Here is a 25,547-nt window from a genome sequence, read left to right as displayed (position 1 = left end):
CAAGCATTGATTTAATCTGACAAATTGTGGCTGTGTAGGGCGTCAATGTGCGTCTTGGCTGGGTGCGGTGACTTCCTGGAGGTCGGTGTCGTCACCGTGACCTGCAGAGACTCAAGGAAATCACTGCGATCAGTAAAGAAATGGTAACCATAGCTATTAAGCTTGAAGGGTGCTGGGATTTGTATTGAGTAATATGTATAAAGGGTACATACTAATGGAACCTTCCAAGTATGATCACTTTTTCTCAACGGAGCTCCCCATACAGTTTCAGACTGCATATTTGTATGTACCCTCTACCCTCTCCTGGCCATGTTCATTTGTTTTCAACGGAGCCAGTGAACACAAGCCGTAGAGCCATATCCATGCCGGTCGGCACCTGTATTGCATGCTTCTGTGTTCTTGCCATCAAAAAAAGCCGGTCCGATGATTTTACCTGTTAACCTACCCAACATATAAACAGCTTATGTAACTATTCACTGAAGCTTCATATTTACTTTGTATCCTATTGTGAGTGATGTCATCAAAGTGTTTTTATACAGGAATTGCTTAGTCCTAAAAGGATAAATAGAGTGAAAGATTGTGATTCTCATGTCAAGATTGTCGGCAGAAATCCAGCTCCATGGTTGACTTTGTAGCCTGATTTTGTTAAGTGTTAAAAATGGCTTTTAAAAGTTTTAAAACAAGGTGAGCAATGTGAACAGACTTTTATACCTGTTTATAAGGCTCCCCTGACTGAATGCAGTGAGACTTTTTGCTTTTACACCATGTGCTGCACAGTCAAATGGAACAAGGTGGTGTAACATACTATAAGGCTTGTTGTTGTCGGCTATGACTCAGCGCCGGAGGAAGGTCCTGCGCGGAACTGTGATTGCTTTGTGAAGAAATTACCCTCATTAAGGGGAATTAATGGCTCACAAAAGTAACTGAAGGTGCAGTGGTTTGTGTGTGTGTTTAAAAGGAAAGATTGACAGAGGTTAGAAAACCAGAGCCTTGTTTCATTTGCAGGGATTTTTTGGCTCATTCATTCCCACTTAGACGTGCCTTTTGGCTACATGTTTTGTATTCTTACTGTCATTACTTTTTCGTACAAGCTATCATTGCTCTTTGTGGTGGCAGGTTTAGCATATCCTGTGGTCTCAAATAATCTTTTATAAGAACATTTGTTGCCTCGTGGAAATAGGAGGGAAGACGTGCATCTCTGAGAGCCTTGCAGAGGGTTTTCCTCAGTTGGGAAAATAAACTTGCCAATGGCTGACTTCCAGTGATGACACTTTGTTTTCATTTCCACTCAGGACGCGCACAGGTCTGGAAGACACTTGCAGCATTCAGCATTCTTGCGTAACTCATATGTGCTGTTTTTAGTTTATTCCGGGTCTTCCCGGATTTGTTCTATGATGGGACACAGACACATTCTTTTGATGTGTTCTAGACATGTGCGTGCAGATATACGAGGTTTCCTCTTTATCCCACCAGCTCTTCTCACCAACTCTGTTGTGTAGGTTTATAAGAGGCAGACGATTAGTCATTTTGTTATCCAGATGCTGGTGCTGGTAACTGTACACCTGCCTGTTCTGCTGGAGCATCAAGCTCATCATCTCAGTCTGTCAGCGCCACTCTTCTAGTGAGACAAGGCCTCTCTGCAAGCTAGACTTTACACAGATAATCTCACATCTGATTTGACATGCTGCGGCATTATTTTATTCATTCATTCACTTTCTTCCACTTTTTCCTGGATATCCTGGAGCCAAATCCCTGCTGACATAGGGCAAGGACAGGTTTGCCAGTCTATCGCAGGACAAACATACAGAGACAAACAATCGTTCACTTTCACACTCATACCTACAGTGAATTTAGAGCGTCCGTTTAACCTCTGCATGGTTTTGGACTATGGGAGGAAACCCACACACACACACACACACAGGGAGAACATGCAAACTCCATGCAGAAAAGCCCTCAGGTCCTTTTGCTGCAAGGCAACAGTGCTAGCCACTATTCTGCCACGTGACCCCCAATACTTTGATTTGATGAAATCACAAATTAAACAACAAAGGTTTTGTGTTTTACAGCCTCAGTGTCCCGATTAAGTTGGCTCTTGTTTTTAAACATCTTAATCTTCAGGCTAACCAAGGAAGTCATGCATCCAGATACATTGAAAATCTCACAATTGCATGGTATGGCATGTGATAATTGTTGTGTGTGTGTGTAGTAGGGCTGCATCTTCATCGCTCAATCACAAAGAAATCATTAAAACTGAAAGAAAAAATGGTTTGTGGACAAAAGAAGGCATTTGAGAAAATAATCAACAGAGTAATTGATTATGAAAATATTTTTTTTTTAATTATTTCTAGTATGTAGTTTCAAAGAAAACTGTTCATTCAAAACCTTCATGCAGCAGATTAGAAACACGGCTGTCAACAGTAAACTATTCCAATTCTTAAATCTTTCACTTCTCTCCTGCTGTTAACCCCCACTTCTGCTCACAGTTGCTCTATCAAACATTTTCCTTTATTGTTGACAAGGTTGGGGTATCTGTGACATAAGAGCCTTCACCAGACACGTGTGCATGCTTAAACTGATGCAAGAATGATCCAACATGGGTCACGCAATGCTCAAGTAAACACAAGCCTGCAAGACCACCAAGGCTGGCTGATAACTTTGGAGATAATGAAAGTGAAGCCCATAGGAGGGAAAGAAATACAGTTGAGAAATATTTTTTCCTCAGATCAAAGAGGATGGAAGTCTGACGGCAGACTGATGTTAAATCAAAGGTCAGTCAAACCAAGTTGACAGTAATAAAATAATATGAAACACTGGGAATTGTAGAGTTTAGTTGTCTGAGTGATTTTGGACATAATCTACGAACGCTGACTCCTGATTGGTGCTCAAAAACACACAATGATGCCTTTTTTCTTCTCAGTTCTTCCAACTTTGAACCAGACACAGAGAGACAGAAACCTCTCCGCTAGGGCTGGGCAATTAATCGATTTTAAATTGAAATCAGATTTATTTGTTGAATCAATTTTTCCTTTAACTTTCATTTAACAGTTCCTAAAAAAGGCTCTGTCACCTCAGGAAATAGTTTCGGGTTCACAGCAGCTGACCAAGAGCCAACAAGTGTACGCTGTAAAGTCAGTTTTAAGGCAGTGGCAACAAAAGGCAGCGCCACAACTAACCGGCTCCAGCACCTTTAAAAATAAGCACACAGCTAACTTTAGCCGCTTCATTTGCACATAGTACTCTGTATGAAACAAAGGGAAAAAGTGAAAAAACATTATTTATATTAGAAATAAAGTCTGGTGAATCTGCGAAAGTTTGGCACTTTTTTCCTTGTAGGGAAATTTATGTTTGTTCTGTCACTTAAATAAAAACATTTGAAATAATTATTTTGTTTTTAGTAGTTAAAAAAAGAAATGTAGGCCATATCACGCAGCCCTTCTCTCCACTATGAAATACCCAAAACATCTTTCACTTTGGCAGCTTTTTTAAAAATAGACTGGAATCATGTCTCCTCAGGAAGATTATCACAAAATGCTCTGTAAACATTATCATTGGAATCATTTTCTCATGGAGGGATATTCTGCAGTTGTGTGGGACCATGGTCTCAACTCAACAGGAAGAAAATGTTGTCAATCTTGGCAATTTTGTACATTTCATAAAGAATGAACTCATCTGAGCATGTTAATCCTACGGACATAAAAACTGCATCAATTTATACTGGACACATCAAGGATGAAAAGTTACCAAGAGGTATGCCTGAAAATTCATACATGTCACAAGAAACCTGCCATGAACATGTCTGTGAATATGATCTCCGCACTTGAAAACTGGTGGAGGTTGCACGGGCCTACGCAATGCTGCTTGCAGGTTTAATCATAATTTTTATAAAGGCAAAATAAAGACAAAACTCGACACATGAACATGAACACATCCATCCATCCTCTACACTTTATCCTCCACATGAGGGTCGAGGGGGGAGCTGCGCCAATCTTAGCTGATGGGCGGGGTACACCTGGACAGGTCACCCATCACAGGGCCACATATACAGGACAAAAAACCATCCACTCTCACAATCACACCTACGGTAAATTTAGAGTGTCCAATTTGCCTAATCCTGAACACAAGTATGCAGTATGCATATTTTTTAAATATATATAACTGACAATTGTGTGGCACCAATTAAAAGGTAGCATAAGCACTGTGGCAGAAAAAGTTGATATTTGAACTCGACAACAAAACAAATACACTCCTCCATTCAATTTAATTTTATTTGTATAGCGCCAAATCATAACATACATTATCTCAAGGCACTGTACATAGACAACATCAAGACAATTCAATGCTCCCTCATAAGCTCCAATTGCCCCCACACTCATGCACATGATCTGTGGCCACTTTTTCAGGTTGTCCTCCCCTTACTTTGTAGACATCAGAGAAAGGATTACATGACCTTGTTTTAGACGTAAAAAGGTGATCTTCCCACGTTTTTTTATTTATAAACTGCTCAATGAGGGAGGATTAACATGCCTCCATCATGTAATGTTTATGACTGTTCCCATGGAAATTGCTGTTTCTGTGCTTTTCGGATAACACAGCTTTTCCTCCTTTCCCATACACAGAGCCAGGGCTGTGATTGAAAACTGGATTTTTATTTCAGCACCCACAGAACAGACAGCTAGTGAACCACAATATCATATATCAGCAGATTATTACAAAAAACGTATTGAATTATCATCACATATAACCCACCTTTAAATACACTGAAGGATAAATGAAAAACTTGAAGAATCAGCATGACTTTTTTTCTCTCCCTTTGGCTGCTCCTAGTTTTTGGGGCGCCACAGCGGATCTTCTTTTTTTCTGCATTGTTGATTTGGCTTTCTTTTTTTTAATGTCGGGATGCCTTTCCTGTCGCAACCCCCTCCATTTATCTGGGCTTGGGACCAGAAGTCAATTTATATGCCTGTGGCTGGATATATTAGGCAATTTTGGGGTGAAGCGTCTTGCCCAGGAACTCATCGGCATATAGATCGATCCCCGATCAGCCGCTGTGGAGAGGACCACTCTTCCACTAATCCACAGCCGCCCACAGGAAATCTACCTTGTGGAACATTTATTTTTTAAGAAAAACTTTGATCGGAGATATTCAGGCAAAAAGCGCTCATTGCTGGTCTTTTGAAATGGTTGAGGATTTTAGGAATGTATTTGTCTTGCAGTTGGCTTTTCACCAGTGACTTTTTGTTGAGGAACTGCAATGACTGTCCTTGAACAGTCTTGGAGCCCTGTGGTCCGCGTTCTGTAGCCCCGTGTCTCCAAATCCATCCACACTCGCGCCACAGACACGTAGACACAGGGCGAATCCTGGCTCACATGTGCACGTATAGGGTTACACATGATTTCAATGTGACATCCAATAGCCACAGACATCTCTAACACAGATTAAGTATTTTATTTGAACTTGAACAGGAGAGAGGGATCATTTGATGCTAATCGTGCACTGTCCCATTTGCCTGTTTGGCGCCCTGGTGGACTTTTCCGTCCAGAGACCAGAAATGCCCCCGCAACTATTTTAACAACCAACACAGAGACACGTCATACACACAGGTCTATGTGTACTATTCACGTATCGCATTGTACCCATTGTAAGCTTCAAAAGCATCCTCTGGCTGACAGAGCCATTCATCGTTTGTGTCTATGAGTTCATCTGGAATCCCGCAGAGCCACATTTCAAAGGGATATATTGGGAGTCTATCAAATCACCGTATCTTGTAGTAACCCTTCAATTTGGCATACTGAAGGTTTATTCGCTAGGATGTGCAGTTCGACATTCATGGTCTAATTAGAGCTATTGACTACCAGCATCAGGCCCAGAGGCTTAACCGAGTCATTGACTGTGGCTAATCAATGCTGAGGATGAGCTTGCTCTCCCCTCTGTAGGTGTTTGCAGAGAGGGTTTATTAACTCTTGGACAATATCAGTTCTTTCAAGCTTATGTAAAGCTTGTTTAAAAATCACACCTGTGTTGAGACACATCCCATTATTCACACCAGATGCATTTCTCCTGCTGCAGAGCTGCTGTGGAGCTTCTGCTATTTCTTCAAAGGTTTTGCCTTTGAAAATCATAAAACATACTTTTTTAAATAAATCTTATCACGCTAGAGTGCTTACACAGGATGTATGTTTGATATATATACAACAGATTTAGGCACAGGTGAAATAGCATTTTCAATGTGTATTTTTGCTGTGAGATGTTCATGCTTGCTTTAAAAATGGGAAAGACACGGCAGCTATAATGCACCACACATGAATCCAGTGCAAAATGGACCACAGTTTTTCATGTTCCAATGTTTTTGCAGACAGTAAACATGGGTCCAATATGTAGCAGTTCTCCTGAAGCACAGCTTGTAAATAATATGGTTAATTTTCAATTGGACGACTTTAAAAGTAATTTTCTCCCCAGAATTGTGACATTTAGTGGGTTATTGTGTACAGATATGTATCATTGTTTTAAGGAGGAGAAGAAAATAATAATTGATTGCAATAATTGATTCTATCAAATCACAGTACTTGTACTGTACTTGCCAATGAAATTGGCACCCATGTATCTTGATTCAATCAAATTGTGACAAAAACACATCATGCCAGCCCTAGTTCAGTGTAAGTTGAATAGACTGCTGGCTTTGTCATGACAATAAAATGAGGTTTTATTTATCTAGTGGATTCCTGATTGGCTATGCAGGCAGGCAGTATATGTCAAAATATAACTTGGTTAACACTCAAAAGAAACCATTAATTTCCACTGTGGATTACACTCCAACCCAGCCAAGCCAAGCTGGGCTCACCCTTGTGTTTCCCCTTTTCATTTTCTACATATGGAAATTTTGAGTGGCTCCCAATTTTCTATTTAAAAGATTATAAGGTTACAAAAAGTAACACTCCCTTACATGCAGACATGAGTTATCAGGAATGTCGACAGTGAAGCGTTGTGATAGAGCCATCAGGATGGACTCCTGTGCCAATTGAACTCGTAGCATTAAGTGATGGGACTTGGCCAATCGATAGGCTTATTACTGATCTCCCTTCATCAGGCAGTGTGTTCTGCTTCCATCACAACCGCAGTCAGTACATCGAGGGGAATAATTGCAGTGTGCAGTGCACAGGATGGATCTCAAGTATCCGAGCACTCAGCCTGTTGCCAGAGGAAAACACATTGATCTCTGAAGGTGATGAAAAGACTCTCTCAAAGGCCCTGCTTCCTCCTCAGGAGTGTTCCAGCCTGGACACTGAACCAGAGCAAAAGCTCAGATGATCCATGCATGCCTGCCAGGCATAGTTGCATTTATGTCATCTGTCTTCTTCCAGTGTGCGTGCATATGTCAGACAAAGACCTAGAAAAAAGAGCTGCTTGTTCTATAATATTTTCAGTCCCTGACACTGCAGGCATGCATCGTTTGCAGTTTCCACCAAGTGATACAGTTCGCTTCAGTTTGGTAAATTACAGAATTATTTAAATTATCAAAAGTTGAAATGCAACTTTGTGAAGGATATCATAATAATTGATTTCTTTGCAGTCCCCGTTAGTGTGGCTTTTTCTGTCTGAACCCAACCAGACCTGAGACAATATTAACAGAAACCCTTGCAATACAATATAGACAGGATTCAAAGCCACACCATTGTGTTTAGAGTGTTTAATTCTTTTTTAAATAGATTGGGGGCTGCACTAGTATCGCTGCGTGGAAATGCCACTTTTGTCAAGGTGAGAATGAAAAGTTTATTGGGAAAGTCTATTTTCTTACTGCCATGCAGGGAGAAATAAATGCAGATAGATTTAATATTAGTTTTAATCTGCTTGACAGTGTTAATGGAACCTGCTGCAGCATGACTGTGGTTTAATGAACTGATAAGTGGCATCTGGACAAACAGCACAGGACCCAACGCACACACAATATTGCCAAATTCATCAGGAATGGGTGGGGGAATGAAATTGCTCCGAATTGATAACATCCTCTGACCACATCTGACACCAAAATGCATCATCAACTTCTTAAAAAATTGTAATCAGTTGCAGTTTTCTGTGTGATAATGAATGTGGCTTTGTGTAATTAGTTTCAAAATCCTGCTGGGTTTTGTCTCCGGGACGAACTGACATTAACAAGTGTCCTGTTGGTGCTGTGAATTTGCTTAAACATAATGATAACAACACTGGCACAGACTCGTGAGTGATCAGAACTCTGCATTTTGATGATGTCTTGTAATTGAAAACGGCAGAACTGAGTGTCATTAGTATGAGGTGCTGGCGTCACTGTCCATTACACCTCATGGCTATTTGTGTTGTTTAATTCAGGCCCTAATCAGTGATCTGTCTTGCTTTGTACAGCCCAATTAAAACTGTGCAGATCAGAATTTACATTATTTTTGGGAAGCAATGTGAACACTTGTGTATTAGAATATATTAAGTGCAATGTTCTTAAAGAAACTCATGGCATTTGTGCGTATATGCGGTGACAAAATGAATGGACAAAAAACTAAGTTTACGTGAGTAAATGTAAAATCTAGACACAATGGTCTCTTTTCTGGGCAACAGATTAAATATAATTACAAAGAATTATTTAGGAAATGGCTGTAATCATTATATTCAGTCAGGAAATGGTTGCATTGGAGTTAAGTGCAGCTGGAAATAAGGATAATGAAGATATAGGCCACAGAATAATATAATATAGGAATAATATGAGATATCCTTTAGAACATTGTTTTCATAGGTTGAATTGGGCTTTAAATGTGGGTCTTGGAAAAATTAAAATAGGCCTCTGAATTCCCCCACAGAATTTGCTGTTTATATCATGTTGCCAAACCTCTATGTAGCAATAGAGACTTCAAATTGCCACCAAATGCTAATAGCTTAGCACTCTTTAAACTGGTTAGAGAATTATTCCATGAGTATGTATTACAATACACTGCAGTAGTTTTGGGTTGTAAGTAATCCAAACAGAATGCCTCTGAAGACCCACTGTTAAATATAGCTCATAATAAGTTTGCTTTTTGAAATAGCTTATGAAATTGCGAGGTATTTTGGGATTTACATCAAAATTCAGGGAGCTCTGGCCTTCCATTGACTCACTTCCTTTAAGTGCTGATGTTTGTGTCAGTGCTACTCTCATGTAGCACTGAATGAATTTAGACAAACCTATAGTTGACCATGGTCAAAGTTGAGTTGTGAGAGCAATTGAACAAACTGAAGGTATTAGGGCCATAGAGCCTTAAAAAAAGACAATAATGCTCTTTGAGAACAAACTCTTTGTTCTACTGTCTGACTCTTCAACTTGCTTACAATGTAAGGGTCCTAGGAAGTTAAGGGATTAAAAGTGGTTCAGAAAGTCAGTCTGAGTACTGGCCCTTCCGTAGCCACTTTACCAGGTCACACGTTTCCTATTTTTTTTCTTACCAATACAGATGACTTTGTACTCTTATCTGATGACTGGCAAAATCGTCTTGAATCAGGTCTTTGTGCTGTCTAAATTTTTAAGTTCAACCCTTAATCTGAAATACCTGTGTGGTCAATGCAGTAGATTAATAAACAGCACATGGAGAAACCAAGATAAATGTGGACCACTGAACTTTTTCAGTGTGTGTACAGGATAATTATCTTCTGTACTGATCGCTAACCAAAAGTATTGTACGAATAAAAGCATAAAAATGAAAGTATAGTTTGATGCTGCCATTAGACCAACCATTAAGCCCGTGTTTTTTATTTCTTTTTCATGTCTCCCTCTAACCCCAGATTTAGAGTTAATCCTAACTTCCTCATTCAGGTGTGGCCACATAACTCACTCCCTCACTCACCTAAATTGAGTTCTGGAACAAGGTCATTTCTGATTTTTGTTGCAGTGTGATAACATGGTGAACATTTTCGTTACTTTAGCAACATTAGCAAGCAACATAATTATCCATGACTCTGCTCTGCAAACCTCCGATAGCTATACCTCTAGCACCAAGCATCCACCTACCCAACTTTGAGCGTTAATGTGATGCATATGTGTGAATCCCGCATAGGAACAGTGTAGAATTGGTTATTTTTGCACACACAAAATTTAGTGATAGTGAATTTGACCTCTGCATTTAACCCATCCTTTTTACACACCAGGAGTGAACATACATAAACCAGGCACAGGAGCAGTAGGCAGCACTTATCTGTGCCCAGGGGGCAATGGGGATTGGGTGACCCCTAAGCAGCCCTTGACCAACCCTGGAATTTGAACTGGCAACCCTCCGGTTACAAGCCTAATTCCTTTCCTCTTGTCCATGGGTCCCCAATAACAAATGTGTTGTCCAAGTAGTTGTGGCTTTATGACTTGCCAGCAGTGCTGATAATTTAGCACTTCTTATTTGCAAAATATAGTGGAAACATTGCTTGAGCGTCTAATCCGACAGAGTTGCTCTTTAGTTTAAGAAGAGTAAAAAACAAGGCTAGATGTTTTACATCATGTTTGTCTTTGGAAGACATGTCCATATTCTGTAGCTGTGCTGGCAGGTCACTTTGGTAGCTGTTAAACTTTGCACTTTATGTTTTGACAAAAATACACATCCCCTTGAAGATGAGGAGAGCAGTGACATTCACGCACGAGGCTGATTGTAAAATTGTGGTCAAGTTTTAATCTTCCCCCTTTGACAGTGAACACATTGTTCTGTGAATTAGCATTTCATGTATTGATTTATTCATTGTCATGTCGAGTACTAAGGGTCTTGGATCAGAATTGCTGTCATCTCTGCCAGGCATTTCCACAAAAATGTGCTTGTACAATAACAAATGATTGTACAGTAGAAAGCCAGCTTTTGTGCAGCTTTATTTCGATTGACCTGGATACCCAAGTGCTGCTAGGTTGAATAAATGAATCTATCCATGTTGTGGGATTTAATTGACTATATTAAAGTCTGTTTCAAATCAAGACATTTATCAACAGAGTTTTTTTTTGTTTTATTCTGAGCATCTTACTCAACTAAACTTGAAGACCCATGTTCATAAGCCATTTAGAACCTCTTAAAGGTGCACCAGTGTATTTTTTAAATAGCACAGCTGATCACTTAATTCTGATGACAGGAAGAAAGATGAAATCAAACATAACACATTGGTCTGATTTGTTGGTCTATCCAATTGTGCATGGGTTAGCCAGGCTATGCTAGCACAGACAATACATAAAGGTAGGCTCTTTTTAATTTTCTTTCAAAACAAATAAGTTTTTTATCTTATTTGTAAAAAAAAAAAATGCTATCTGATTTAAATGATTAATGATTGAAGAATGGTCTGGCATACCCATCTGTCACTTTCTGGACTGCCTACCTGCCTGCACCCTGCCCTTTTTTTGCCAGTTTAACCAGACTCTTCACAACAAGCCAGAGAGACAAACATAGCTGAAGCTGAAATGATAGTGAGACATTTGCAAGTGAGTCACGGAAAATGTCAAAAATCACAACGGAAGACAAACCCCAGGGTTTGGGGTGCAGCAAGGATAAGAGGGCTGATGGAGATGTTTTCAACAACAGAACCCACTAATGCGAGTATTTCCAGAGTTACAGAACCTCGATTCAAAATCATGCCGAATCCTGACAGCCATGACATAACCTTATGTATTCCTTAACAGGGGATTCAAGGATTACTTTGAAATGGCAGCAGTACGTTTTAAGAACCTTATCACTTGAACAAAATTTTCCATCTTAGAAGGACCATCCATTTCCTGTATCTCTACCAAACACCAGTGAAGCAATTTCATGTAACTCTGAAAACATCAACACTGCACACACTGTGCGACCATGACATTTCTCTCAAACATTCATGTTGAGCATTGTATTTTTATGACTCGTGTATAAACAGCCAGGTCAGCAGCACTTTTGGCACCCATAGAATAGACTTCTTGTTTACAATTCAAGGGAAATTTGTTTGAACCATGGGAACTGTGGAGCAGAACGAATCAAACATGAATTTCTTTTAAGCTTGGCACTGAGTTGATGTGAACCTTTCTTAATTTAATCCTGTAGGAGTTTTTCTTTTTTTTTGTTTGGTTTTCAAGTCAACACCATCTCCTTTAATACACACAGTGAACATATATTTTTTTAAATAATTTTGAGACTGTTCTCCAATGAAACGTACATATAGGTCGTATGCAGGTTGTATACATAACAGCAACCACTTCCGCCTTAGACGCGGTATCTAGTAGCTTTGCTGAGGTCGGCACCGGCAGTCGGCTCACTGCCTAACCCTGTCTTTTTTGCCCTAACCCTAACCTCAGTAACATCCGTGCATATTCGAGTTGGAAAATACTAGTAAAAACATACCTTTATGTCGCATTCAGGGGTTTGAAAAAACGACCCACAGTCACATTTTCAGAAAACGACCTATATGTACGTTTTCAGGGGTTGAAAAAAACAACCTATATGTATGTTTCAGATGGAGGACAGGTTGATAATTTCAGTGCAAAAACAAATGCTTTTTTTTTCTTAACTTCTCTGATTATTGATTTGTGTTACAAAGTGTTATTGTTCACCTGATGACATTTAAATATGGGAAAGTTCAAAAGTTGTGGTCATATTCTACACAGTTTCATTTGAGTTTAGTGAGAAAATTAAAGTTACTTCTCTTCATGTCTGATTTACTGTTGTAGTTCAGCTTGCTATGTTTGGCAGAAGTCTTGACTTTTATGTTTAAGACATGGTATATTGGAGAGAGAAGAGAGGTCTGATTATGGTATATCAAGCTCTGAAATCTCTCTGGTATTGTAAATTATTCTGACCTGGTCTATTTAAAACTGATTGATCGGAGGGAAATAGAGAAGTCCAGGGTTGTTGACTGTTCAGGCCAATAAATATTATATGGATGATGGGGAAAATGCAAATTTGTCTCAAAACATGAAGTATAAACAAGTAGTTTATTATGTCAAGCAATGCATATCATTTCAATAATGTTGTAATGAAGAACATGACCAGAAGTATTCAAAAACAATACAGCCATGGCTTAGAACAGCATGTTTCACAATACTGTCAATTGCATGGGAATCATTGTGCCAAATAGCATTAAAATGACTATGTACTTTGGAACAGAAACATTTTTGTGATTGTAGAAGACTCTCTTTAATGAAATAGATGGAAATGAATACATTTTGAGACTGTGTACACACTCTCAAAATGGGAAGTTTTCTTGTAACTTTTTGTGTTTGACCAATGGGTGCCAACTTTCTATGTGATGATTTAATAATAAAAAATAATGACCAAGACGTCTGTCGAGCAGTCACATCAAAGCTAGTTTGCAGTGTGATAGGGTGAAAGCTTCCTTTCATTCAGTTCATGTGTACATTTGGTTTCAAACTTGCCAACAAATCAGCTGAGGCCTATCTCATAGCCCACTGGCTATCAACAGACTAACAATGTATTAGCCTCTAGGGGAAACACCATTTATCTGTGCCAAGACTCCATCTACCATCCACTGTACACTGTTTAAAGTCTGACTAGCGAGGTGAGACATAAGAATAGAGTTGAGGATGAGACACCATCTACTGCGACGTCTTGGCTAACATCTATCTGCATGTAAATACCTGTGGGCAACCAAAAGTCTGCTCTAACATGATTGGTTAAACAACACACTGAAAGTGAATGCTTTCCAGTCCCTTGCCTTCGGGGTTATTAGCTGAGGCTGGGGAGGAATGTTATTCATTTTGCAGTGATTTGGTCAAAGCCTAGTTTTGACCCACTGATGAGCTAAATGAAAAGGAAAGGAAAAGTCCAGGGATCAGCACGTCATTAGGCTACACTTAACGGGAACTATGAATGTCTGCACAAATGTCCTGGCAAGCCATCCAATAAGCATTGGACCGTTCAACCAACAGACCAACATTGCCATCTCTAGACCTGCACTGCTGGGTGCCTAATAATAATGCCAAATAGTACTTCCACTGATGCCTTTTCTCTCTGGTTCCGCATTGTGAAATAGCTCTCAACTGCTTATTTTCGAAAATATAACACAATACATAGCTCCACCACTTCCCTTTTGCAGTGTCTGATCATAAACTCTGCCTGACCAAACCTTTGAATGAACATCAACGTTTTATTTCACTTTCACAAGTGTAAATCAGTGTCATTGACCTTAACCATATGCTTCTATGCCAAATTTTGCTTCCCTGAAACCTTTGTTCCATGACTGTATTTGGGATTATTTTGAGAAAAAAACAGGCCAATTGTGTATTTTCTAGACAGGCAGCTCAAGCTCGCTCAGCACCCAGGTACCGAGTACAAGGCCTATTCATTTCACTTGTGACCACAGGTCTTACAATGCTTGGTCAATTAATTGTCTTAATCAAGTATAAACCAACAGAAAAACCTGCCTTGACTGTTCCTGGTGTTAGTTTTAAAGTTATTCTTTGAATTGTATTTCATTAACTGAAATGTCCCAACATTTGTGTTGGCTTGCAATTGTAGTCAGTGTTACCAGCACAGCTTGTTTGATGGAGAGACCCTCTTTATAGGGTATAATCAGAATGAAAAATATTGTGATGAACACTGGGAATCCAGATATGTAAAAATAATGCAGGTATTTTGTCTGGACCGAAAACTTTCATGTGGAGAATGTTTTCTCAGCAGCTGTCAGAAATATACCATAAAATCACGAAGATTGTTGTATTGTCGGACAAAATATTCCTCTCAATGGTGTCAAGTGTCATTTCAAAGTGAGCAATAATGAAGCGGCTGCCAAGTACAGTAAACCCCCTTTTGTTTCCTTACAAAACAAACCTATGGAGAGAACCAGGTTGATGTGAGCCATAGTAAAGTGAGAGTCAAACTCCACCTGTGGTTACGTACTTGAAACTGTGCTTGGACCTTTCTCTGGCAGTGCCTGACATTATTCTGGAAACTGTCCAAAGGGAGCAGAGTTGGAGGCTGAAGTGGAGCCAAACAGTGGGATCAAATTGAGGACTATAAGAATCATACAAAGGGTTGTGTAACATAATCTTGCTTTTTGCACCCCAATAACACATCTGGAGTACCATAAATCAGCCAAACGCTGCATGAAAGAGGCTCTTTTCTTTGCCACTTTTATTTCTCTTCATTATAGACAGACGGCGATAGCAGAGGGCAAATATGGAAAGGAAAGTATGTTGGTGGAACATGCTAAAGTTGAAGGGCAGGGTTTTATACAGACTTTAAGGTTGTGTGATCTAAAGTAAGTAAGCCATTTGTGATAGTCTTTTTTGCTGCCCACAAAAGCTTTCTGTCACGAAAATCAACTCTCAGAGCAATTTTGACACCCAGGCAATTCATTTTGAGTTTTTCGGTCTAAACAGAAAATTACTTAAGCCCCATTACATGCTTTGTAATTATCTCTCTCTCTCTCTCTAAACATAATGACAATCATATTCTTTGCCAGTCCAAAGGGTCATAAGAACATGAAAAGGATTTGCATAATAACTCTTTACAGTGTTGCTGCTGCCTGAACTTGGGTCTGTGTCTTTTTTCCTGTAATGCTGAACCAGACAGCAATCTTTGTTCCTCTTGGTTACTCTGACTTTCAATCTCTTTGCTCCTGACAGTTTCTTTAATGCTGGTGGAAAGTGCAATTTTCCCTCTTAGACGTTACCCTTTCCATTGCACAGTGACAAGTTCTCCTCAGAGGTGGAGCATGCTCATGTACCACTGTGAAACTGTATTATAGGAGCTCAACTTAAATGTTCAGCTAGTCTAAAAGTCAAAGCCTCACCCTCTGGATAAATTGTGAATGCACCCACTTTTGTGAGCAGACAGCAAACAAAATGCCAGTTCCTGAAATAGTGTTTCCAGCCGCCAACCTCAGCAAAGGACTGCATGTATTGCACAGAGTAGGAGGTCATTTTGGAGGCTTTTTTTTCCTTTTTCTGAGAACTACCTGTATACCTTATAACCCAGTGTAGTCTCGTACATGTAAAACCTGACAAAGCATGTAATTACTTTCCTTCTCATGCTGAGCTTCAGCAGACTGAGGAAAATGGTAAACAGGAAAATGCATGTGGATAAACAAATTAAAAACTGGAGAATCAGTGTGGGGATGACAGGATGAAGTGTGCTTTTGTGTGTGTTGCTTTTTCCCCACCTGAGCTTGTTTAAAAAGAACTGGTATACTTAATGAACCTTGAGATTTCCTATCCAAATCCAATATTTTTCAGTGGCTCTTCATCTTGTTGCTGGGTGGTTTGACTGTGAGGCTTCTTAAAAACTTATTCAAACAAAAGAACATACAAATCCCTCACTAATATGTATTCTATTCTTTATTGCAGGACCTCCAGGAAAGCGAGGAAGAAGAGGCCGCAATGGAGAACCTGGTATGTAGATTTGTGTTTTATGTGTGTATGTGTGTCCAGCCAAAGATTACTGTTGTCTTAATCCAGAAATGTTTAAGGAATATCAGCAAATAGCCCTGCATTTACAGTCATGTAAAAGTACACTGTATATCTTTGGAAGCCAAAATAGGTTATGGATGTGTAATTTGTGGCCCTGCGGTTTCAGAGCTCACTGTTTCAGCTTCAGTCACCATAGAAACACTAGATTTTCACAGCGAAACTGACAGTAAAAGTTTGGGAAAGTAAATACGATGCCCAAACTTGCCCAAGGTGATGAAGTCCGTGTCGAAACTTTGGGACACTCCAAGCCTCCAGTGTTGTCCCAGACATTATGTTCAGTGCGTGTATATATACATAATAGCCCATGTTTTTTGGTCTTCACAAATTTGGCAACAAGTTTTCTTAATGCACTCGGGATATCCATATCCGCTCTCCTGAGTTAACTTACCAAACTTGGCCCAGCAGGGCCCAGCCTTGAGTATGTCGGAAATGGACAAGCTGTGCAGTGACACTCGGCAGAGTGTGTCGCCGAAAATTTAATTCACAGTGAGAACATGCGCTTATAAGAAACACTGCTTCCACACTCCACTCACCTGCGAGGGAAAGTGATAATGGCCTCTGGAGTGGGGTTGCATTGGTGTGCCGAGAGCGTGGAGCAGCAGAGCGCAGCAAACGCTTTGGAAGAAAACAATTTGAGTGACACACTATGACGAGGTCCCTGGTATCAGTTTAACAGCCCAGCAAACAAACACTGTATCTGTTAAGAGAAAATGGATAGCTGCTGTTTTACCACGAAATCCTGCCACCACTTTGTAAAATTGCAGGAATTAACACATTAGTTGAGGTGTGCTATTTGAGTATCAATGATTCTGTTACTTTTACCAATTCTTCATTCATTCAACCACATTAACCTCCACATGAGGGTTGCGGAAGAGGCCAGAGCCAATCACAGCTGACACAGGGTGAAAGGTGGGGTACACCCTGGGCAGGTCCATCTCGGAGCAAACATTTAGAGATGAACAACCTATGACACCAATGGTCAATTTACAGTGTCCAATTAAGCTCTGTATGTTTTTGGACCGTGGGAGGAAACCAGAGGATCTGGAGAAATCCCACTCATGGGGAGAACTTGCAAACTCCACACAGAAAGGCCTCAACTGGAATGCAAACCAGCAATCACCTTGTTGTGAAGCCAAATGCCCCACCATGTGGCCCACTTTTGCCAATTCTGACTTTGCCAAATGAGTACAGTTTTTCATCTAAGGCTGGATCAGTGTGACATGGCTCTCTGCTCTTACATACTATAAAACCAAATCCACTCAAAGGCAGTGGAAGAAGGAAAAAATTAGAAATCAAATGACAGAAAGACAACAGTCCACTGTTCTGGTTGGCTGCACTTCTGAAATACCGCCAAGCTTTGTTTATGTAGCACTCAACTTTCCAATAAACATGCACTATGCCAAGCGTATTTCCAATGGCACCATTGTTCAAAGACAGCGTGTTCATTCTCTGGTCAGCCAAAGCAAATGTGGAGAATGTAAATGGCTTCCTCTTGACAAATCAATCGGAAACAAGCAAACAATCATAGCCACTCACAATGTCTGGACTGGAGAGGCATAGTGTCAATCAAGGATTGACAATGGGGAAACAGGAAAGGACAGGAAACAAAAAAGAAACACAATTATGTTTAATCACCTAAATTACACCGCTAAACTACACTTGTCAAATGAGACATTTTTAGCTTGACCAGAAATGGTGCTTGTTTTAAGAGACTAGTTTTTTTTATTGATGTTCGAATGTTATTTTGATCTGCATGTTCATTGGTGATGAACAGCTTCTGCAAAAGTATCCATAGCATTTCAAACAAAACCAGTGCTTCTGAATTCCTTGTACACATGATGTTGGCACTTCATGATGTGCAGTTGCTTTGTCTGCCCAGATGTGTCGGTGAAAATAAAGTGGAGAAAAACCCGTTGTGAAACTCTTAGGATGAAAATAAAATATTTCAGACACATTATGCAACTGAAAAATTAGGTCCTTTACAAGAGCAGGCATGTTGCATGATGCACTGTAAGCCCTCTGCAAATCCAATTTCCCCCTTTCTCAACAGTGGTGGCTGTTGAAGGGAAGTATATTTAATTCATGATTTGCTTTAACCAAAAGTAACCAAGCTGCTACCACAAATTTGTGTGTGTGAGAGAGAAAAAGAGAGAGGGTGAGAGAAGCAATCGGAAAAAAAAGCTTATTGATATTTACATATGCATTTAAAGTGAATCAGATACTTTATTAGGATCCCTTGTGTGTTAAGGGGGGACATATGGAAAGGAAAATCGTGGCATGACAGTTGAAAATGAAAAAAGTTGTTGTAGCAGTGAAAACAGCTTCAAACTGTTCTAGCAAGCTGGAAAATGTTGGACTTAACCTCACATATTTTCCCTGTGTGAATAACCGGCTCTTGTTACTCGTGTACCTGCATTCACCAACGCAGGAATCAAAGCTCAAACTGAGGAGCCAGAGCAACCTTTCATCACAATTGATCTTACAAAAATTGCCTTGAGAGCACCACTGCAGCTGTGTAACCTTTGTGTCACCCTGGAGCATTAATGCAAGTCTCGCCATCACGCCAGTGATCACAGGCTTCATACAGCACAATACCCTGAATCAGGGAGTTTGGTAACCTTTATACTCAAAGCAGCAGAGTGAAAATGAAAAATTGTGGAGAAAATGACTGGCCGTACCAGAATAGGAACAGAAAGTGAAACTCGGCTTGAGTGAGTGAATTATGATGATGATGGAGCACTGAGGATGGATTTTTAACAAGATGTCATATTCCATTTAATTTTACATGGATTATAATGAGGATTTGTGTCGAAACACACACAGTGGAGCAGGTTTATTAAAATCTATGTGGTCTACTGTAAACCAGTGATCCATAAAACAATGCCACAAAAGTGCAGCCCAGTGTGCTTCACATATGACACAGCAATTTGCACATTTTCTTGGTCATGAAGAAGAACAGTTCAAGGACACAAGACCTCCAAAAATTTTAATAAAGACCTGAAATAATTTGCAGGTTTTTGGGGGAGCCCCGAAGTACACTGGCACACATACCCTTCTCTAGTGGTTGCCACAGTGGATGATCTGCATATTTGATTTGGCAGACATTTTTTATGGCCTTCCTGACGCAATCCTCCCATTTATCCAGGCTTGGGACTGGCACATGACAAATGACCTGGGGGCCAATGAGTGTCTAGTCTGGTCAAGAGGGGACCGATCTAAAGAAAAAAAGTGAAGTAGAGGGTGGGCAATATGAGCTTAAAATTATACCACAATATAACACAGTTAAAATATTCATGATGATATTCCACATTTCAAGGTGAAAGTGTTTTGATTTTGAAATGATGGTACACTTCATAATTAAAACATGATTCTAAATAAATCGAAACATGATCTTAGACAGAAATACATTTTAAATGAAGTAAATAACATCGACAACTGTAATTAAAACACTAAATTGAGTATATCATTTAATGTTGGATGTAATAAATGTAGTGTGTTATAATGTGATAATTACCCCTGAATGTCTCATTATTTGTATTATAATAATATTGCTAGAAAATATCTTTAGCATTATATTCTGCCTATATTCTATCACCTCAATGATGTTAAGTGGTTGGCCATATGTAACCAATTGGGCAAATTGAGCATCCCTCAGGTTAGAAGCTCAGTTCTGCCTTCTGCTGGGCCCTGGGCTGCCCTTTTTTAAAACAGCAGTAATAGGGGGAAAGACGAGTGCTACCTCACAAAACCATGAGGGGGTGTGCAGAAGTGCAGAACCTCTTGTAATAGTGAAATTATAGCAAGTAAAAAAAATGTGATTGCCAGGCCCAGCCATATTGTACAATATTAGATATCTTTTTACATATGTTCGGTACTATACATACAGTGTAGGTTACTTTTGTACAGTGCCTTTTTATTAGACAGGGAATTAGCATCATGGAAGAGACTTATCTTTGTAAAATGTTCCTTTCCAGGGAAAAAATTCCCAGCAAGGGCCTGTTTTATTCCCATCTTACTTATTTTGGATATGTGGTTTCACTGGAACATTGATGATTTTACTCTGTTTGATCACTGATTGAAAACACACTCTAATAACTCTGTATTTTTTCCCAATTTTCTCTTTCAGGACCTCCTGTAAGTATGCCTGCTTCACATCTTCTCCACATTTGATAACCACATGAAGGTAAAAAATACAAAAAAAAAAACAGGTTGATGCAGCAGTGAGTCACAGACTTCTAGTAGCATGAAGGTCAAGAGCAGTTTATGTGACCGATACTGGCTTAACATTGAATAGTATGACATTTGTGAATTTTTTGGTAAATAAAATTATTCATTTTGGTGTGGGTTTTTTTTTTCTGTTTTTTTTTTCTGTAGGCCAGATATGAAGCTACATTCAGCAACCAGCTGCCTTGGCTTAACATAAAATCTTCAATCAGGAGTAACAGTCACATTAAAGCAATATCTTTGACGATCAATGTAGAAGAGATCACAGTATGGCAAATTGGCCACTTGAGATTTTCTTTTTTTTTTTGCACCACACACCACACTTTTATGAACATAATCTCTATATCCCATCATTCCATGAATATGGACCCCCTTTCCCCTGTCATCTGGACAGACTGGTTTTTAATATCCAAGCTACTGGCCTCAACCCCACCCAGCTCCATGAACCCTAACAGATTATCTCACCTCATTATTCTGATGGGTGATCACAGATTTCACTCCCTTTTACCAGATGGAAACCTTCAGAGTTCCCATTGAGAGATGAATGCAAACCCTTACACATACACAAGTGCCATGGACTGAGATAGTTCACTGCATAACCTGGTCAAGTGGGCACTGTGCATGTCTGCACACTCTGTTAAAATTATTTATAGCCCAGAGGCAAGTGTGATTGAATAGGTATAATGGCGTGTGTCAACTGAGCTGTAAAAGTCGTAAATTAATCCTTGGAGCCCTCTCAGACGCTTGCTCCTGGGGTTCTGGGACATAAGTAAGTGCAGGTGGTCTCACTTATCAGCCTCCCTCTCCAGGCTTTTACATCTGACAAATAAAAGCATACCGTAAGATGTCTCAAGAGCCGACTGGAGTCCAAAACGTGTTGTCTCTGAATTGGTCATGCGGCTGGATTTTTCCAGTAAATGTATGGGGTGCCTGTGTTCTGTTACTTTAGTTAAACGTAGTACAAGTACCTGAGAGCAAATTGCGTTCTGAAGTCACAGTAGAAGGAAGGCTGTAATTTACAAAAATTAACCAAAGGCAATCTGTGCGAGTAAATGCATTAAAAAAAAAGAAGCAAGATCTGACAATTACTCACCCTATGGTCACTAAATCTGCTTCCAAAATTTAAAGGAATATCTGTTGTTGTTTTAAAGGGACAGTAAGTTATCTCATGTGGTTTTCTATTTGGTATGGCAGTGGATACATCGCTGTGAATATTCAATAGTGCTCTGTTGTCAACCTCTACAACTCTGAGAACACTGTGTAAATTGTTCATAGCCCTTGAAGCCAAACAAAGCAACCACTGCTGAAGTCATTAAAGAGCTTGGTGACTTAATCATTACTCAGCTGCTGATGAATGGACAGGGACCTGTGGTTGTGGAGACAGAGAGAGAATAGGGATTCTCAAGCCAAACTCAGTAGGAAAAGATCTTCATTGGTAGTTTGTGATCAGCATTTGAACATGGAAAAGTGATTTGCTTTTGTTTTGATTAGCCTTATTTTCCACTGCTTGAGTTTTCTACATGGGCCACAAGGTCAGTTGTCAAGTGATTGGTTAGATATCACTTTTGTTTTTTGTTTCAGGCAGATTGGGGGAAAAATAATGGGGACGTGATGCAGACATGGGTGGTTGCCTTATTATACACCAGCCATGTAAATACATTTTTTATTGTTCATAAAATATGTGAAATGACTGAGGAAAAAATAATCATATGATTGCTTCTCAGTTGTATCTATTTTTGTCATCTTTCTGCATCTCTTCAAGGGTGGTCCACCCAAGCAACCACCACTGTGTGTATGTACACCGTTTAGCATTAATTAAGTGTAAAACACCACCCTCGAGGGTGCACCCAACACCGCCACTGCCGCCACCACCACCCACTGACCGTATGCCTTTAGCATGGTCGGTATGCCACCCTAAATTAAAATTTGTTAGAAACTAACATGCTTTGAAAAGCTGGTCAGAAGGAAAGGGGAAATATTTGAAAATGATACGGTGTTGGAAATATCAAACCCACTTCAGCCCACTAAGCATGCTTCAGCACCACACTGGAGTCTCGAGCTAGGATAGCTACAGTAGAGCATGCGCCCCCTCCAAGAGTTGACTCACATTACCAATGAGCAGATATCTGTATCTGTATTTGAGAGGCTTCTTCTCCCACCTCCCTCTATAATCTGTTGAGATTCCAGTGACCCAACTTGAGAATGATCTGTCACAGCATATGAATTATGCAGCTGCAGTACAGGGATTAGAGGCAATGAGAGGGTGAAGTGGAGGAGCCCAGACACCAACTACACCCTTCACATGCTCTGCACCGCAGTTCCACACCTGTTAATTAAACATATTCTACATGAACTTTGATCATTCTTGCCCTCCAGAGCAAGAGATGGTACCATTTTATCTAAAAATGAAGTTGAAGGAGGCCCAGCATGCTCTGATGGGATGTTTTAATTCACACTTCTTCCTAGATTGCCTGTTGTGAGTCTCAAAACAGAAAAAGCCATTAACAGTTTCACATCAGCACAATGAGCACGCACACACAAACAAATGCTTTGGCACTGAAGAGGCCCACTGAGAGCTGCAAGTGGATCTATCTGACATGACAGCGATTATTTGGGCTCATAAGGGCAGCAGTGCCTGAGGAGGCCCACTGGCACTGGATGTGACAACATTAAGAGTTTGACCTTTTAGAAGTCAGCCCTCTGCTCACGCTGTGCCAATCAGCTGCGCTTGTCTGTCAGCAAATGATGAGAGGGAGTGTTACAGGCCAACTGTGAGGTTTACGCTCTGTGATTTGAGGCAGTCCATAGTGAGCTTTGGTTAGATGAGTGGGCCGAATACTCTCGAAGAAAAACGGACTGTCATTACCTTAGCATGGTAGAAGGATCAGCGTATGAGTGCAATGCTTGCAGTTTAAGAGAAAGCTCAACATCTTTTTGATTGAGAGAACTTTTCCTCCCAACTCATAACATCAAATGATGAGAAAAGTAGAGCAGCCAGTATGTGGTTCTAATTGAATCAACAGAAGAATTGAAAGTAATACTTTTCCAACTGGAACATTGTCCCTTATTCAACATTTCATATCCACGACAAGAATTTTGTGGGCCAGAAATTTGCTTATGTATTGCGCACAGAAAAAAATTGGCTTTGACATTTTGTCCTTCTCAGGCATAAGGAGACCTTCTCCGCCTGATGCTGTAAATCAAGAATCTCCTCAATGTATGATTTGCATTTGTCACACCTCGAACCAATTACATTATCAGTTTCACTTTCCTTCGCTCACAGCATCCCCGCTCCCACAAAAACATTAAACACATAACAACAAGCAGACACACACTCACACAAACACACGCACACATTAAAGTCATTTTCTGCCGGCTAATTGTGATACACTGTGGATATGGGAACCAGATGCCATTCCCAAGTCAGTTTTCCAGTGTGGTTTTCCTATCCCTGCCTAACCTCTGCATACAGATTCCCCCAACGAGCACCAGCCACTTGTGGTCATCCGTTCTTGCCCATTCTGCTCTGATTACTCACATCCCTGTCCTCCATTACTTTCCCGCCATGAAAAAAATGGTTCCCGCAGCCCACGGTAATATGATTGAGGGTTCCCATGCAGAACTAACAGATGGAGGTGTACAGATTTTTTTAGTGTTTTTTTTTTTTTTTTTTTTTGCATGTTATACACTGAGTTGATTTCAATGATTCCCAATAATGTCCACAGCAGGCTTGAAGCTGCAAATGGGAATTTGTCCATTTTGCAGCATTTTCTTTATATTTTTTGGCCAAGCCATTTTAACCTTTGTTCTAATACAGAGTGCTTGGTTATGTGAAAATTATTGCAAGACAATATCGTTTTCCCTTCTGTATTGCAAAGACAAGCACAATATTGTAAGAGTTCGAGATCAGCATTACAGGAAATGCTTTTTTGTTGAATGTTAAATGGGAAGCTTGATACTCTCATTATCTGCATGAAGCTACAGCCAGAAACTGATCAGCTTAACTTAGCATAGAGATTGGAAGCAGGCACAAGTACCGACCCTGCCTTTGCCCAAAGGTAACAAAATCTGCCTTGCAGGCCAGTAACTTACACCATAAATTGAAGTGTAAAAATGCCAATTTGTAGTGTTCCAGGACTTATTTTTGGGACTTTTTCAGGTTTTGTTCATTAGCTTTTAGCGGTGTTGGCAGTCAGACTCAGTTTCCTTAAGACCGAGCCAGGCTAGCTTTACCCCCCGTGCTCCTGCCTTAATGCTAAGCTAACTGGCAGCTGGTGGGAGTCTCATATTTACTACATAGATCTGATGTTGGTATCAAACTCAGAAAGAAGAAAAGCAATCATTTATTTTTCCAAATGTTGAATGATGCTGTTCAGGTCAAACAGAATTACAAAACCTAAATGCGTTTTAATTGAGGCTTGGCAATACTGATCCATCTCTTTATTGAGTAAATGCGTAACTCAGGAGTTGATGCTATAAAATCCTTTATTTTGACCCTCTTCCCCTTTTTGTGGCAGGCAGCACTCCTCACCTGCCCCCTCATCACTTACTCTTTTCATGTCAACACTTGGTGCCTGGAGGATTGCTCTACTTAACTTCCTGTGTACACACACGTTTATTAATAATGTGTAGCTGTGTGAGAAAACCCTCACGCCCGTAAAGACGAGGTTGTAAAAGTGGTAGTTGTTGGCCTGCACTCTCAGAGATGCCAGTGTTCCAGGGTGAGGTGATTGGATCCATGTGGTCGTCAGTTCCAGCTACAGCAACTGCTGCCAGCCCAGTTGGCCCAGGGTCTCCAGAGAGGATTTGAGCTCTTGTTGTGATGGATTGATTTTCTGGACCTCCATAGGTTTTAACAGGTCACTGTGATGAAAACTAGATAGTCCAGTACAGACGGGAGGTTATGCATGCAGA

The 25,547-nt window shown here is 40.1% G+C and overlaps 1 protein-coding gene across 1 annotated transcript in view; it reads left to right on the top strand.

The window, feature by feature from the left end:
- The window catches only part of LOC131455969 (collagen alpha-1(XXV) chain), a 180,945-nt gene that overhangs the window by 85,260 nt on the left and 70,138 nt on the right, over window positions 1-25,547 (top strand). Inside the window, exons 3-4 of the mRNA XM_058623895.1 lie at window positions 16,287-16,331; window positions 20,536-20,543. Coding sequence (XP_058479878.1) covers window positions 16,287-16,331; window positions 20,536-20,543 — 53 coding nt within the window. The remainder of the gene's footprint in view (window positions 1-16,286; window positions 16,332-20,535; window positions 20,544-25,547) is intronic.

This window comes from Solea solea, chromosome 3 (genome assembly GCF_958295425.1).
Source record: "Solea solea chromosome 3, fSolSol10.1, whole genome shotgun sequence".
NCBI classification, from domain to species: Eukaryota; Metazoa; Chordata; class Actinopteri; order Pleuronectiformes; family Soleidae; genus Solea; species Solea solea.
This window is presented reverse-complemented; position numbering and strand designations above follow the sequence as displayed.